This window comes from Rhincodon typus, chromosome 34 (assembly GCF_021869965.1).
Source record: "Rhincodon typus isolate 14 chromosome 34, sRhiTyp1.1, whole genome shotgun sequence".
In the NCBI taxonomy this organism is placed as follows: domain Eukaryota; kingdom Metazoa; phylum Chordata; class Chondrichthyes; order Orectolobiformes; family Rhincodontidae; genus Rhincodon; species Rhincodon typus.
Window position 1 is genome coordinate 24338428 of NC_063365.1, and position 14983 is coordinate 24353410.

A 14983-nucleotide genomic window follows, 5' to 3' on the forward strand; every position below is an offset into this window, starting at 1 on the left:
CACTTTGGTGAATTCCGCAGGCTCACTGCTGTCTGGGTGAGAAATTTCTCCTCATCTCAGTCTTAAACCGTTTACTCCTAATACTTAAACTATGACCCCTGGTTCTGGACTCCCCACAGTTGGGAACATATTATGGCAGCTGGTGAAACTTGAATTCAGTAAAAATATGGTGTTAAAATCTTGTTTAATGGTGCTCATGTAACCATTGTTGATTGTCATAAAAGCCCATAATGGTTCGATAATGTCTTTTAGGGAAGGAAATCTGTTCTTAACTAGTCTGGCGGCTTCGTGACTCTAGACCCATAGCACTGCGGTTGACTGTCTGAAAAGGCTGAGCAAGCCACTGAATTCAAGGACAGTTACGGCTGGGCAATAAGTGTTGACTTAGCTACTTAAACCTACAATCCGCGGAAGAAATAAGCAAAAATTCTGCATTAATATTGGAGAGCTTGAAATCCCTTACAACTGCTATTGTTGTTATTAAACGTCAGTGCGATTTGCCTACATATATCCTTCTGTGTCTTTGACTGTTTTGGGCTACTGTAATACTCTCCCAACAATGTGATCGTCCCATTTTTGTTTACAAGCGCTACTTAAATGGCCTCATTTCAGAAACCTTCGATAGTGGGGGAACAAACAACAAAGTGCTGCTGATGGTGGAAATCCGAAACAAAATCGGAACTTGCTAGAAAACTCAGCAGGTTAGGTAGCATAGGTGGAGAGAAAGCAGAGTTAATGACCTGCTCAGCTTTTACAGCAACTTCTATTTTATTTAATGTTTTGGGTCTTTGAAGTGTTCAGGTGCTCTAAGCAGTAAAGTGAGGCTGACTGGATTGCTGTACAGAGAGCTGTATGAACACTGTGGACTGAATAGCAGCCTCCTGTCCATTATCTCTGAGACTTAATTTTGAGCTTTCAACACATATGCTGCATAAAGTAGGCACTGTTCTTGTTTGCTTTTGTTTTAGCGGTACCATGTAGGGAACTGCGTATATCTTTTTTTCAAAAAACAACTTTTGATTTCCTTTACAGAGCAACTGTGGTGAGAAGATCAGAATCCGCAAAGTGTTAATGAACTCGCCGGAGATAATCACTATTGGTCTGGTCTGGGATTCTGATCATTCTGATCTTGCTGAAGATGTTATCCATAGTCTAGGAACGTGCCTCAAGTTGGGAGATGTAAGATGGCTATAGCTATTTATTATTGCACAATAAGGAAGAAAAATTCTAAATTCATTACTTTGCATCCATTTTTTAACGAAATATTTACAACATGAAACCTAAAAGCAGATCAAGTTGAGAATCCGGTTTAACTGAAGTAAAGAAATGGCAGTGGAGAAATTAGTTGAATTTAGGTGGACAATTTTCCAAAGGACTGTAGATTCAGGAATTGACTTTTTTTGGAGTGGAAAATTGTAAATGCTGCTGTTGCTTTCACGATAAGCAGGAGGAATAAACTAGGAAACTGAAGGTCTGTCTGTTTGACATCAGATGTGGGTAAATTTCTGGAAATGTTGGAGCTGGAGTGACTGAACACTTGGGTAAGTATTAACTGATCCAAGAGAATCACTATGAATTTATGATAGGTATTGTCATGGTGGACTAAGCTTTCTGAATTTTTTGAGACCAGTAACAAGGTGAATAGGAAGTGTATTTAGACATTGTCTGTGTGGACTTTAGTGTAGTTTTTTGTTGGCGCAGACTCAATAGGCCGAATGGCCTGGAAGACGTAGATATGACTCCCTGCAAGAAATTAATAGGCAAAAGTGAAAGTGCACTAAATTGGTGATAATTCAGTTACATTGGCTGATACTTTGCTTGCGAGGTAAGAGCCATAGATTTTAGAAAAGAATGAATGTTCTCTGCTTGGTGAGCTGTGACAGGTAGTGGTTGTGAAGAATCTGTAGTAGGCTCTCAGCATTACACAATCTATTGTGATGACTTAGTTGGAGTAATAGAGAAATGTATATATTAATGGGAGCATGAAATTGCAAAGGGACAGAGACTAAGTGAGTGAGCAAAGCTGTATCAGATGAAGTTCAGTGTGGACAAATGTTAAGCAATCGACGTTGGCCTTGAGAAAAACAAATTGGAATGGTAGTATAGTGCTGAAGCTAGGAACAATGGAAAAGCCGAGGGAATTGATACGGCAATCACTATAAGCTATAAATAAGCAATATAGATGAAGACCAGTCGCCCAAATTTGATATGCATTTCCCTGACTTTAGAAGTTTTAGGCTGATCTCATTGAAATTCTTAAAATGGTGAAAAAGCTTGATGATGATTGGCTAGCTAGAGAGAACGTAATTCTATTGTAGGAAAATCCAAAACAAGGGCACAATCTTAATATTAGAGCCAGGCGGTTTAGAAGTAAAATCAGGAAGCATTTCTAAGCAACAGGAATTGAATATCAGGAACTTTGCCTAAAAAGCCTGTGAATAAGAGTTAATTTGAAATTCTAAAGATTGAGATCTGTCGACCTTTTTTGATGTATAATTTGTTCTGGGTACGTGTGTTGCTTGTTAGGCCCATGTTTGTTGTTAGATCATGGTGTCAAATTATATGGATTAGTGATAGTTCAACTATATTTATCTATCATTTAATAGAATTTCAGACTGGCTTGATTGACTGAATAGCCAGTTTTTGCTCCTATGTATTATTGTGTTTGATAATCAGTTACATCAGTAAATCTTTGTACATTTTTCATTTATTTGAACATTAATTTTGACATTTAACGTGGTTCAAATGTCTATTGGCAATTTGCAGTCATTTAAATAATATTGGTTTAGTCTGTTGTTCACATGATCCAATGTAGTAATCTTTGTTCTAATGCAGTTATTAAATTTGAGTTAGTACTATTTCTTTTGCCTCTCATCATTTCAAATGCAGGCCAGTTGGTTTATATTAAAGCTTTATAACCTGCTTTGTGAAGAACTATTCATTGATAAATGTAAAATTTTATTACTCTGGTTAAAGCACAGAATTATTTTGGAGCCATTTGGCCCATCAGGCCTTCAAACAAGCATCATCACCAAGTGCCCCATCTCCTGCTATTTTTCCCTTACCCTTGCACACTATTTGTTATCCTCTTGAATGCTTCAGTTGAACCTGGCTCCACCACGTTTCCATATCCTACCTCCACGATGCATGAAAATGTTGTCTTTCTTTTTTCCCCCCACATTTAAATCTCTCATTCTTGTTCCTTTTCCAGGCAGGAACTTCTCCCTAACTACTGTATCTAGCCTGCTTATGATTTTGTAAGCCTCTATCAAATCATCTACTTTCCTTCTCTCCAAGGAGAACAGTCCTGACTTCTTACCCTCATAACTGAAATTTCTCATTCCTGGAACCATTCTCATAAACCTCTTCTGCAGTCTCTCCAATGCATTCACATCTTTCCTATAATATGATGTCCACAACTGTACACAGTACTCCAGCTGAGGTCTAACAAGTGTCCTGTACAGGTTGAACATCAAGTCCTTGGTTTGTACTCTGCCTCTATTAATAATGTTGAGGACACTCATTGATTGCCATCTCCATCTGTTTTGCACCTTCAATGATCTGATAGAATTAGGAGTTAATGTAGACATGAAGCTGAGATGTGTTTGTGGTTTTAGAACATTTTTTTTATTTTGATACATGCCCATTGTGTCTATAGTGGAAATTAGCATCAAAGTTATTGACTAGCAATCTACTTGATATTTTGAACATTTCTTTTGGATTTTAAGGCCAGTTTTGGCTGCAGAAGGTTACAGGCTAATTCACTTGAAGGTGTTCATTATTGGGAAAACACAATTGAACTAATTTACTGCTTCACCATTCGGTAACAGTCTGAATTTTATTTGCACTTTGGTGTAGATTTCACGAAAGAAAAGCTAGTTTCTGTCTTTGTGCCATTTTTCAGTTCTGTTGATAGAAGATGAGAATAACTGTTTGCTTGTTGCCTTAGCAACGCAAGCTGATGGCTTTTTTTTGTACTGAATGGAAACATTTTAAGACAATGAATATAGATCAGAAATTTAGAAGCAGGTCTGGGAATATCCGTTGATTGCACTGCACTTTTCTCTAAATAGTTGCTGTCAGGTCTGGAATGCAGAAATAAAATCAATGAAGAACTGATTAAATAACTCAGCAGTTGCAGCATTTGTTATGGCAACTGTCCCTTTTTTTAAGTTGGCTTGCCAATTTGAATCTGTTTTCCACATTCCATGGTTGATTGTCATGTGTTATTTCAATACTGTGGAAAAAGTGGGGGGAAAAAAAACTTTGAATTTAAAAATGAAACATATTATTTGTTTCTGGGTCCATATTCAGATTACAAATGGAAATCACATTTCACCAGTTCCACAATAGAATAGTAAATGTAGACTCGGTCCACTACCTAGAATCTCTATTGATGGTATTAAGGTTTTACTGTGGCTGACAAAGAGCCAGTATTCAGTCAATGCCAATAAAACCAAAATATTGAGAAACATAACAAGTATTAACAGGAAGTTAATTTTTTATTTTAAACCGGATTTGCTGCCCTCTTGGTTTGAGACCATCACAGTTAATTCTCGGCCGGTCTTTTCTGAAGCAGAAAGAATATACCAAAGAGTGCAGAAACCTAATATTATATACAGAGCTTGTTTATATTCCTCGCAGATCTTTTATTTCCAGCTATGTATGTGCATACTCTTGTGTTTTAATTCTGTTGTTAATAAACAGTGACCAATTAACCCCCTTGGGTAATTTGTGAAATGTTTAGGAGCCTTGTTGCCTGCAATATAGTATTGTTTGCAACAAGGTCTCACAGTAGGCAAAAACAGCATCCCATGCTCTTAAATTGAAACATTGACTAGCATATAAACGAAACAGGCTAATTGCTTGATTTCAGGTAATTCAGTCAATGTTTCATCTTGTTCATTGGTTGATGAACTAAGACTTGTCATTTTGCTTTCTGGAAAGCTAGAATAACTAGGGCAGCTATTGATGTAGATAATCTCTCACCATTGTAAACAAGGCTGATTTAGATATAGCCTGACAATTTAATTTAACTTTTATTGGATATCTTTTGTATTTTGCAGCTTTTCTATCGGGTGACAGATGATAAAGCTAAACACACCGAGCTCTATTTGGTGGGGATGGTGTGTTACTATGGTAAACACTATTCTACCTTCTTTTTCCAAACAAAAATTCGCAAGTGGATGTATTTTGATGATGCCCATGTGAAAGAGGTAGGAGTTCTTTACCTAAAATGCTGTATTATTGTCTTTGATGTATTTTGTTCAGGAGACATGATATTCTTGGCCTCTAAGTGGCTGAATCATGGCGCATTAATAAAATAACTGTGACATCACAGCCATGTCTTCAGCTGTTTTATGCTTTGCTCATACTTTTACTTCCTATGTACATGATTTAGAATGGTATTTGAACTGTAAATTCTGACAGTCATACGTGAAAGAACGTGAACCATTCCCCTGCCACCCCCACCCCCCAACATCTATCAGAACATTTTCCCTCTCAGTAATTTCATCTGAATGCAGTAGTGTTTAATTGAGAACCACATCACCAGTAGGAGTTACTGTTTGTATGCAATGTTAACTAAATATATCTGTGACAATGCAGCCTTTTTCTTAGGGTAAATTTAGTGACCTTTGAAGTTTCCACTTTACCTTGATACACAATTCTTAGTTGAGATTGCCAATAAAAAATGTTGCTCCTGCGCGACTGTTGCAAGCAGTTTTAGATCCAATTCTCCTACCCCACAAACAGTCAAAAATAAGTTAACACGTAACCAGACTAAATACAATTTAAGTTTTATGAAGGCCATGTTTTTAGACATATTTGGATTATGAATGCCAGTTTCACAAAAATTGAAACAGTTTGTGCGGATAAGGCAGTACAGTAACAACTCCAGTGTTGCAATTCTTCATACTTTCAATTTAGATTGGACCCAAGTGGAAGGACGTAGTGACCAGATGCATTAAGAGCCACTATCAACCGTTACTACTACTATATGCAGATCCAAGAGGCACTCCTGTATCTGTGCAGGATCTGTCCCTAGCAGATTCTCATCAGTACAGGACCTGTTATGACAGTGAAGATTCAGGTAATTATAACATATAATTTTAAAGACATTAAAAAGGTTTACGAATAGTTTCTGGGATGAGTGACTTCAGTTACTTGAATAATTTGGCGAAGTTGGGCTGTTCTCCTTGGAGAAAAGAACATTGAGCAGAATTTTGGTGGAGGTTTACAAGATCGCGAGGTATCTGGGCAGATTGTGAACTGTGGGGACGATAGTGTAAAATTTCAAAAGGGCATAGTTTGGAGGAATGGGCAGACAATAATTAGATGAAATTAAATACAGAAAAGTAGTGATTCATTTTGGTAGGAAGAACACAGATAATGTAAAATAAAGACTACAGCTCTAAAGAGGGTGTAGGAGCAGTGGTACATAAAACATTGAAGGTAGCAGGAAAGGTTGAAAGAGCAGTTAAAAATGCACAGCATTCAAGGCTTTATTAATAGAGACATCGAGTCCAAAATCCGGGAAGTTACATTTATCTCAACTGAGGTAGTGTGCGCAATTCTGGAAAGAAAGCATTAGGGAAAGTGCAGAAAAGTTGAATGAGAATGATTCCAGCATGAGGAACTTCAATTATGTAAGTGGATTAGAGACATTAGGACAGGTTAAATCAGTGCTAAGTGATTGGCAAAAGATCCGGCAATGACGTGAGAAACCTTTTTCCGTCTAACGGATGTTTAGAACCAGAATGTACTATCTAAAAGATAGATGCAGTCTAGTACATTCTTCACTTTCAAAAGACAACTATAGGGGGGAAACTAAAGGGGGAAAAGTTTTGGGGCTTTGGTGTAAAGGCAGGACATTGGGACTTGCTCAACTGCTGTTGGAGCCAGCAAAAACTAAATAGGCAAAATAACTTGCTTCTATACTGTCACATTCTACAATTGTATGATTATTCGTGAGTGAATAAAGTCTCTTTTTGGTTGAATTTGACTCTCCATGGATGTTTGGAGGAATAGGAATGTCAGAGTGCTGTAATTCCAAATTCTTTTCCAAACCACACATCCTCCCAGTTTGAAGGAACAGTAGTTGATTCCCATAGTCATGGGATCAAACTCCTGAACTTCCCTATCTAACAGCACCAAATGGACTGCAGCAGTTCATGAAGGTGAGTCTCCACCAATGACTCAAAGGAAAAGAGGGATGGGCAAAACATACTTGCCTTATGATCACTGACTGTATTCCATGAATTAATTCTTAAAAATTGAAGTATAAATGTTGCTTTTATGTTGTGAACTTTGTTTTCACAAGGCATGTAAACCATCAGTTTTTTCAAATGTTCACCAACTGTCGACAGAAATTTTGTTTGTTCTTGGGAATATTTGACATCACTCGTGAGAACGTGAGCAGTACTTTCCTTTGTTTTAAAAAAATTCGTGAAATTTCCTCAGGCTTTTTTTTGAAAGTTGTTCAGAATGTTATCAATGAGATCATGGGAGCAAATCATCTGCTTGTTTGCAGTCATAAAATAGAAAGAGTTAGGCAATGCCCACAAAAAAAAACTTTGACAATACGCTAAAAATGCACCATTGTTAGATGCACTGCCATTGTTCCTGAGATGCATCATTTTGATCCCAATCTGTGCTGTTATTAGGTTTCAGCTTGCTCTTCAGTTATCCTCTACAGTGTTGGTTGGGCTGTGATCCACAAGCCAGGCACGAGTTGTTCACAGGAGAATGTTGGACATTGACAGAATCAGGCCTGATCACAGCACTGACTGATAAGACTACAATAAGAATGAGAGACTGTCTTAGAAGTAATATATCCCAGGGCAACAGGTGCCAATGGAATTGCACTCAAGTAAAAGTTGTACTTCTGACACTAGTGAAGGAGGAGAAGTTGTTAACTGTATGTTACACTTGTGCTCATTTGTTACCCTACATTTGTCCTGTCCAATCTCTGTCCAATCTCTGTCCAAACCAATAAATTCACAATGGAAGATTACAAACCTTTCATTACTGTTCTTTGTTGATTTTCTATTATTATTTTAGAGTCTTGAGATTGAGAATTACTTAATTATGATTTGTGACTTTCCAAATGATATAAACTGAAGTTTGGGTAAAATCTGTATGAAGTGTTTATTCGCTAAGCACAATGTTTGGGTTCTCTTTCCTTTTAATTGATTTCTGCACGCTGACCTTTAATAGTTAGAGATAGTGGGAACTGCAGATGATGGAGAATCTGAGATAACAAGGTGTAGAGCTGGATGAACACAGCAGGCCAAGCAGCATCATAGGAGCAGGAAGGCTGACGTTTCGGGCCTAGACCCTTCTTCAGAAATGGGGGAGGGGAAGGGGGTTCTGAAATAAATAGGGAGAGAAGGGGAGGCGGATAGAAGATGGATAGAGGAGAAGATAGGTGGAGAGGAAACAGACAGGTCAAAGAGGCGGGGATGGAGCCAGTAAAGGTGAGTGTAGGTGGGGAGGTAGAGAGGAGATAGGTCAGTCCAGGGAGGACAGACAGGTCAAGGGAGCGGGATGAGGTTAGTAGGTAGGAAATGGGGGTGCGGCTTGAGGTGGGAGGAGGGGATAGGTGGGAGGAAGAACAGGTTAGGGAGGCGGGGACGAGCTGGGCTGGTTTTGGGATGCGGTAGGGGGAGGGGAGATTTTGAAGCTTGTGAAATCCACATTGATACCATTGGGCCGCAGGGTTCCCAAGCGGAATATGAGTTGCTGTTCCCGCAACCTTCAGGTGGCATCGTTGTGGCACTGCAGGAGGCCCAGGATGGACATGTCGTCTGAGGAATGGGAGGGGGAGTTGAAATGGTTTGCGACTGGGAGGTGCAGTTGTTTATTGCGAACCGAGCGTAGGTGTTCTGCAAAGTGGTCCCCAAGCCTCCGCTTGGTTTCCCCGATGTAGAGGAGGCCACAACGGGTACAGCGGCTGCAGTATACCACATTAGCAGATGTGCAGGTGAACGTCTGCTTGATGTGGAAATTCTTCTTGGGGCCTGGGATGGGGGTGAGGGAGGAGGTGTGGGGGCACATGTAGCACGTCCTGCGGTTGCAGGGAAAAGTGCAGAGTGTGGTGGGGCTGGAGGGGAGTGTGGAGCGGACAAGGGAGTCACGGAGAGAGTGGTCCCTCCGGAAAGCAGATAAGGGTGGGGAAGGAAAAATGTCTTTGGTGGTGGGGTCAGATTGCAGATGGCGGAAGTGTCGGAGGATGATGCGTTGGATCCGGAGGTTGGTGGGGTGGTACGTGAGGATGAGGGGGATTCTTTTTTGGTTGTTATTGCGGGGACGGGGTGTGAGGGAGACATGGTGGAGGGCGTTCTTGACCACTGAGGGGGAGGATGTTGCGGTCCTTGAAAAACGAGGACATCTGAGATGTGCGGGAGTGGAATGCCTCATCCTGGGAACAGATGCGGCGGAGGTGAAGGAATTGGGGATAGGGGATGGCATTTTTGCAGGAAGGTGGGTGGGAGGAGGTGTATTCTAGGTAGCTGTGGGAGTCGGTGGGCTTGAAATGGATATCGGTTTCTAGGTGGTTGCCCGAGATGGAGACAGAGAGGTCCAGGAAAGTGAGAGAGGTGTTAGAGATGGTCCAGGTGAACTTAAGGTTGGGTTGGAAGATGTTGGTGAAGTGGATGAACTGTTCGAGCTCCTCGTGGGAGCATGAGGCGGCACCGATACAGTCATCAATGTAATGGAGGAAGAGGTGGGGTTTAGGGCCAGTGTAGGTACGGAAGAGGGATTGTTCCACGTAACCTACAAAGAGGCCTTACCTTTTTTTTGAAGCCTTCCCTTAAATTGCAGAGCTTGAAAGCCTTGTGTGTAGATTAAGAATTGGTTCATGGATGCATGATTGTTGTATAGTAAAAAGACTTGTGTTCCCTCTGCTAAATTTCACTCACTTGAAAATGTTTGCCAAAACTGGTGATCCAAAGCCAATTTAGATGGCCGGTGTAATAGCAATTTGCGATGAGTTGTGGATAGTCTTACTGAATCATGATTTTATGGCATTTCTTTTTGTAGGAAGAGAACCATCTATATCGAGTGACAGCAGGACAGATTCTTCTAATGACAGCTACCATTACAAACACAGTCATCATGAGTCTGCGGTCAGCTGTTTCTCCTCTGACTCAACGGGTACAGTGATTTATAACATGGAGAATGATACAGCCTCCCAAAGCAGCAGGGATACAGGTACTATAAATTCGGAATTGAAATGTAGCCCAAAGAACAGAAAATCAATTTCTCACAGTACAGATCCTGGCAGAATGCACTAAATTAAGGTAATATAGGATTGTAATTTCAGCAAAGGAAGTTTTTACAGTGGATGCTGAAAATAGAAGTGTAATAAAAGCTGAAATTAAGTTGATCCAGTTCTCTTAAATTGCCAACTCACTGAGCCTTTAGAATTTTTTTTTAGACACTTTTGAGATATAAATAATATTTTGTGAATACATGTCCCATTGAAGAGCTTGAAACTTGAATTTTCAATTTTTTAACTTGTGATGCATAAATTCAAACAAATTAGCTAATGCAGTCTTTTGTTGTGTGGAATTAATTCGGCACCTGGGATTAAAATAGTGGAATCAGCCAAAATAATCTGCATAAAGCCTTGAACTATTTTGATGTCAGTAATCTGGTCACTATAACAATTAACTACCATGTCTGTTAGCTGCACTTTGATCAGTTACATTTCACTTGTTGGTTTTGATGATGTTAAATTGTTCACTGCTTGCTGTGGCGGGGTAAACATGGCAGGTTAATGGACAGGGAATGGGGAACCTGTTGTTGGGAAATGAAATTTTTCTGAAGGGGCTGCAGGTAACCCAGCACATGTTGAATATACTCTGGTGTATATTCAAAATAGATGGTGCCTAGACTCAACAAGTAGCTTTTGGGTAAACGAGTTGACCGTTGTAATGATGAGGATATTGCATCTGACACTTAGCTAAGGGTACGTTGAGTCGACAAGGTTGAAAGGTTTTGGCTCACCTGGGGAGGATGCTGGAAATAATGACATGCGTAGATTTTGTGGCCAGACTATTTTTTTGTGAAAGACTATATTGTAATGCCAGTCTTACAACTGAAGGAAACATGACTAATCCAGAACTAGGTAATGGACAAGCACAGAGGTCCTGGAGAAGTTCACAGAAATAATGGACAGATTGAACTGGGTGTTAACTGCACACGTGCAAAAGCTGCAGAGAAAGAGAAATTACTGCTGCAGATACCACTGCTTTCATCATGGGATAGTGGAGCCAAGTGTGAGTGATTCCACTGAACTGGTTAATAGTGAATAAGATTAGAGAAAGGAGGTACACTTGGACCACAGACAGGACAACACAAAGTAGTGCAAATCTGTGACATCGGTTTGGATTACTTTGTGGTAGGAAGCCTAACTGAAGAGACTCAGACATGGGCACAAATTGTGAGGTGGTGCGAATTTATCGGTTATTCGGGTTGAACGCCTTTGGCCGTGATGATGGGATTTCATTGCATGTCAGGCAAATGGCTGATTGTTCTTCTTAAAGATAAAACTTCTGCTAATGCGTATACAATTTTACTTTGAGGGGGCATTTTTTTGTTTCCGAGATAGGAATTGTTCGTAATGTAATATTTAGTACACAAATGCAACATGACTCGGGAAGCTTGGAATAGATTATACAGATAGGAAGATATAGTTAGGAAAATCTTCACAGAAATCTGAAACAGCTACTGAAACGTTATGTTTGTGGATGCTTATCTGCTCTCAAAACCTATATTGGTAGTGAGGAGAGCTCAATGCATGACAAATATGAGATCACTAACTATAGTATAATTACCAGCCATCAACACTATTGTTTGATAATGCAAAAATGTTATGGTCATGCACCATGGGTCATGTTATTGTTGTTATTCGGAATATTATATTAGTCAGTGAGTTGGGGGCGCAGAGTCAAATGAGTTTTCCTTGTCTTGCTCAGTTCTTTCTTTAAAAGTTATTCCTTTTATTTTGAAATTGATATTTTGTCTCAGGACATCATACAGACAGTGAATCTAATTATAAACCTCCTTTCAAAAAAGGGATTTCGGTGGAAAGAAGACGGAGTTCCAGCCGACCAAGGCACCCTGATAATCGAGGGAAGACTGAGAAATCCGATGAAGTTCCATCCTGTGGTTATCATAGTGAAGGTAAGGAAAGAAATCTGTCTCGAGCCCCTGTTGCAAAAGTGCCATAAATTGTAAGTGCAGTGCAGTGAGTGCTTGCGAGTGGGGTGTTGCTCCTGTGCATGCTTCAGCCTTTGTCTTTCATGTCTGTAGGTGAAACGCTGAAAGAGAAGCAAGCCCCAAGAACTGGACCAAAACCACCTACTAGTAGATTAAAGGACTTCAGAGAAACCATGAGCAATATAATTCATAATCGACCTTCCCATAACCAAGACCCAAGTAACAGCAAATCATTGCCAGCAAAAATGACAGAGCCTGTAGATAATGACGGTCTTCGAATGTCAGGTGGACAGTCACGAGACTGGGAAACAGAAAGCACCAGCAGTGAATCCAAATCAAGCTCATCGAGCAGGTCAAAAACCTACCTGTGGAAACCCAAACGAGAGGTTCTCAATATTGACAGCATTTTCGCAAAAGAGAAAAGGAGGGTTCCACGTTACATGCAGTTAAATACAACATCCGAGGATGACGCAAAAGATTGTAACCACAATAAGACTGAAAGTTCAGTTGGAGTTGGAAGTGCTGCTTTAACACTGGACAACACAAAGAATGAAGGAAAAGGGGTAAACATAAGTAATGACAGATATGAAAAGGCTGGGTATCCTGGTAAAAGTGTGCAACAAACAGGAATCCACAGTTCGGGAGAAAATGAATGTTTCATTCAGAGAATGGAGTCTGGCTACGAGAGCAGTGAGCGCAATAGCAACAGTCCAATAAGTTTGGATACTTCAGTTACTGATGGGATTCCTGGTGGAGTACAAAACTCGAGTACCAATCCTTTCAGGTAAATCAGTATTCTGATTACTTAGCATTTTTTGACTGTTGGAGCTGGAGATCATTATTTCATTTTGCTTTACACTGTACGTTAAAACGGATATTTTCAGAAATTGCCTCTGAAGTTTGTATTAACGTTCAAAATTTTGGGGATACATAATTTTTCCATTATCAATATTTGAAAATCTTCAATCTTACCAAGTGTACAGCCAAGTATTACATACAATTAATGTGGGCTGCATATTTCTTCGTTCCAGAATAATAACACATGGGATTCTTTGACTGGCAGATCATATTGAAGAATAATTAACTTCTCATTTTCAATAGTTAATACACATATTGCCTACATGAATTAATTTTGTTTGGAAACAGGGCTTGCATCTTTTAGTTTACATGATATAAACCATTTAATTTAATATTACAAGTTAGAAGCATTGCTCCATCACAATGACTCTACATGTACAAACTGAATAAATTATACCTTCCTAATATGGATGATCATAAAAATACAGCCTTGTTTTATGCCTGCTGTTTGACCTCCATTGGAATATTATCCTTCTGTTTGCCTGCAGCCTCAATTTGTTTTCACTTCCAATATACCAGTGATAATTGCTGTTATCTGATAGTCTGTCTAAGTGGACATGTGTGCTGTACAGTGAATGTCAATTTCATTGAAATATGGCATGTTCTGCTCTACTTACAGGGAAGCAAATGCCAAGAAACCCATCAGTTCTGGTCCTTCATGGAAAACTGTTCCCAAGTCAAAGAGTAGCAATGCTTTACAGCAGGAATTGACAGCAGCCTCGAAGAGCTGGCTGAACATGCAGCAAAGTTTCAGTAAGAAAATCTTTTGTACCATAATACTGTGCATCTTTTTTCAATGGAGGTAAATTGGATTGAAAGTGTACTGTGTTTTGCTTGCCTAGGATGTCATTATAAAATGGCATCAACTTTTTCCCCTTTCGCTACTTCAAAAATTTGAAGTTTTTTGTCAGATGTTTGTGTTAAAAGGACTGTGTGTTATTTGTTTGAACATGCTTGCAATAAGATGTTAAAACATTTCCTGATAGGCTTGATCATCATTTTGTTGAAGAAATAACTGTTGCTTGGGTGTTGATTTTTTAAAATTTAAAAACGAAGCCGTGTTCCCTGACTCATGATATGGACTCATTGATTCAGCTCAGCTAATCAGTAGTTCTGAGAAAATGTGCCTATTGGGAAAATCCTTCCATTTCATCTCTTCCAATGATTAGTAATTTGTATTAGATATTACCATATCTTTACAAGAATAGTGCAATGTTCCTTTCTACTGGGCTTCAACCTGAGTTCTGTTTCAATAGCCAATGATTATGGAAAACCTACTCTACTAAGGAATTGACCTATATGGGTTTGTTAATGCCAGAGGGAATTGTATCTCTGTCACCCGACAGAAGCTGTCCTGACGTGACCTTCAAGCATTTTTGTGTCTTGGTTTATCAGGAATTGGACTGAATTGACTCAGGCTTATTTTATTTTGTATCAAGAAGGAGGAGAAGCATTCAAATTGCCACCTGAAAACTAGAGAAACAGCTCCCCATTCTGCCTTGGAACCCTACAACCCAATGGTCTCAATGTGGACTTTACAAGCTTCAAAATTTCCCCACCCCCAACCTCATCCCAAGACCAGCCCCACCTCTCGTCCCCGCCTCCTTGACCTGTCTGTCTTCCCTCCCACCTATCCACCCCTCCCTCCTGACTGACCAACCCCCATCCCAACCTCCATTTTTGCAGCAGCAGCGGGAGCGGTTAGAGCGAGGACCAGGGGGCTGCCGAGAAGGTAAGTTCTTCATTTCGGCAGCGGAGCTGAGTGGGAGCGGTCGAATTGTGCTCTGGGAAGGTGAGTGAACTGATCTATTTGGGCAGTGGCTAAACCCGAGACACTACACGTGCAGTGTCTCCCACCCACCCTCCTCCTCTAACCAAAAAAAAAAGACTCTGTGCT

General features: G+C 39.9%; 1 protein-coding gene across 1 annotated transcript in view; it reads left to right on the forward strand.

The window, feature by feature from the left end:
• LOC109930121 (inactive ubiquitin carboxyl-terminal hydrolase 54) overlaps positions 1-14983 on the forward strand; it is a 64076-nt gene that overhangs the window by 20544 nt on the left and 28549 nt on the right. Inside the window, exons 5-11 of the mRNA XM_048616209.1 lie at positions 1033-1179; positions 5067-5216; positions 5929-6091; positions 10045-10215; positions 12085-12192; positions 12322-13012; positions 13706-13839. Coding sequence (XP_048472166.1) covers positions 1033-1179; positions 5067-5216; positions 5929-6091; positions 10045-10215; positions 12085-12192; positions 12322-13012; positions 13706-13839 — 1564 coding nt within the window. The remainder of the gene's footprint in view (positions 1-1032; positions 1180-5066; positions 5217-5928; positions 6092-10044; positions 10216-12084; positions 12193-12321; positions 13013-13705; positions 13840-14983) is intronic.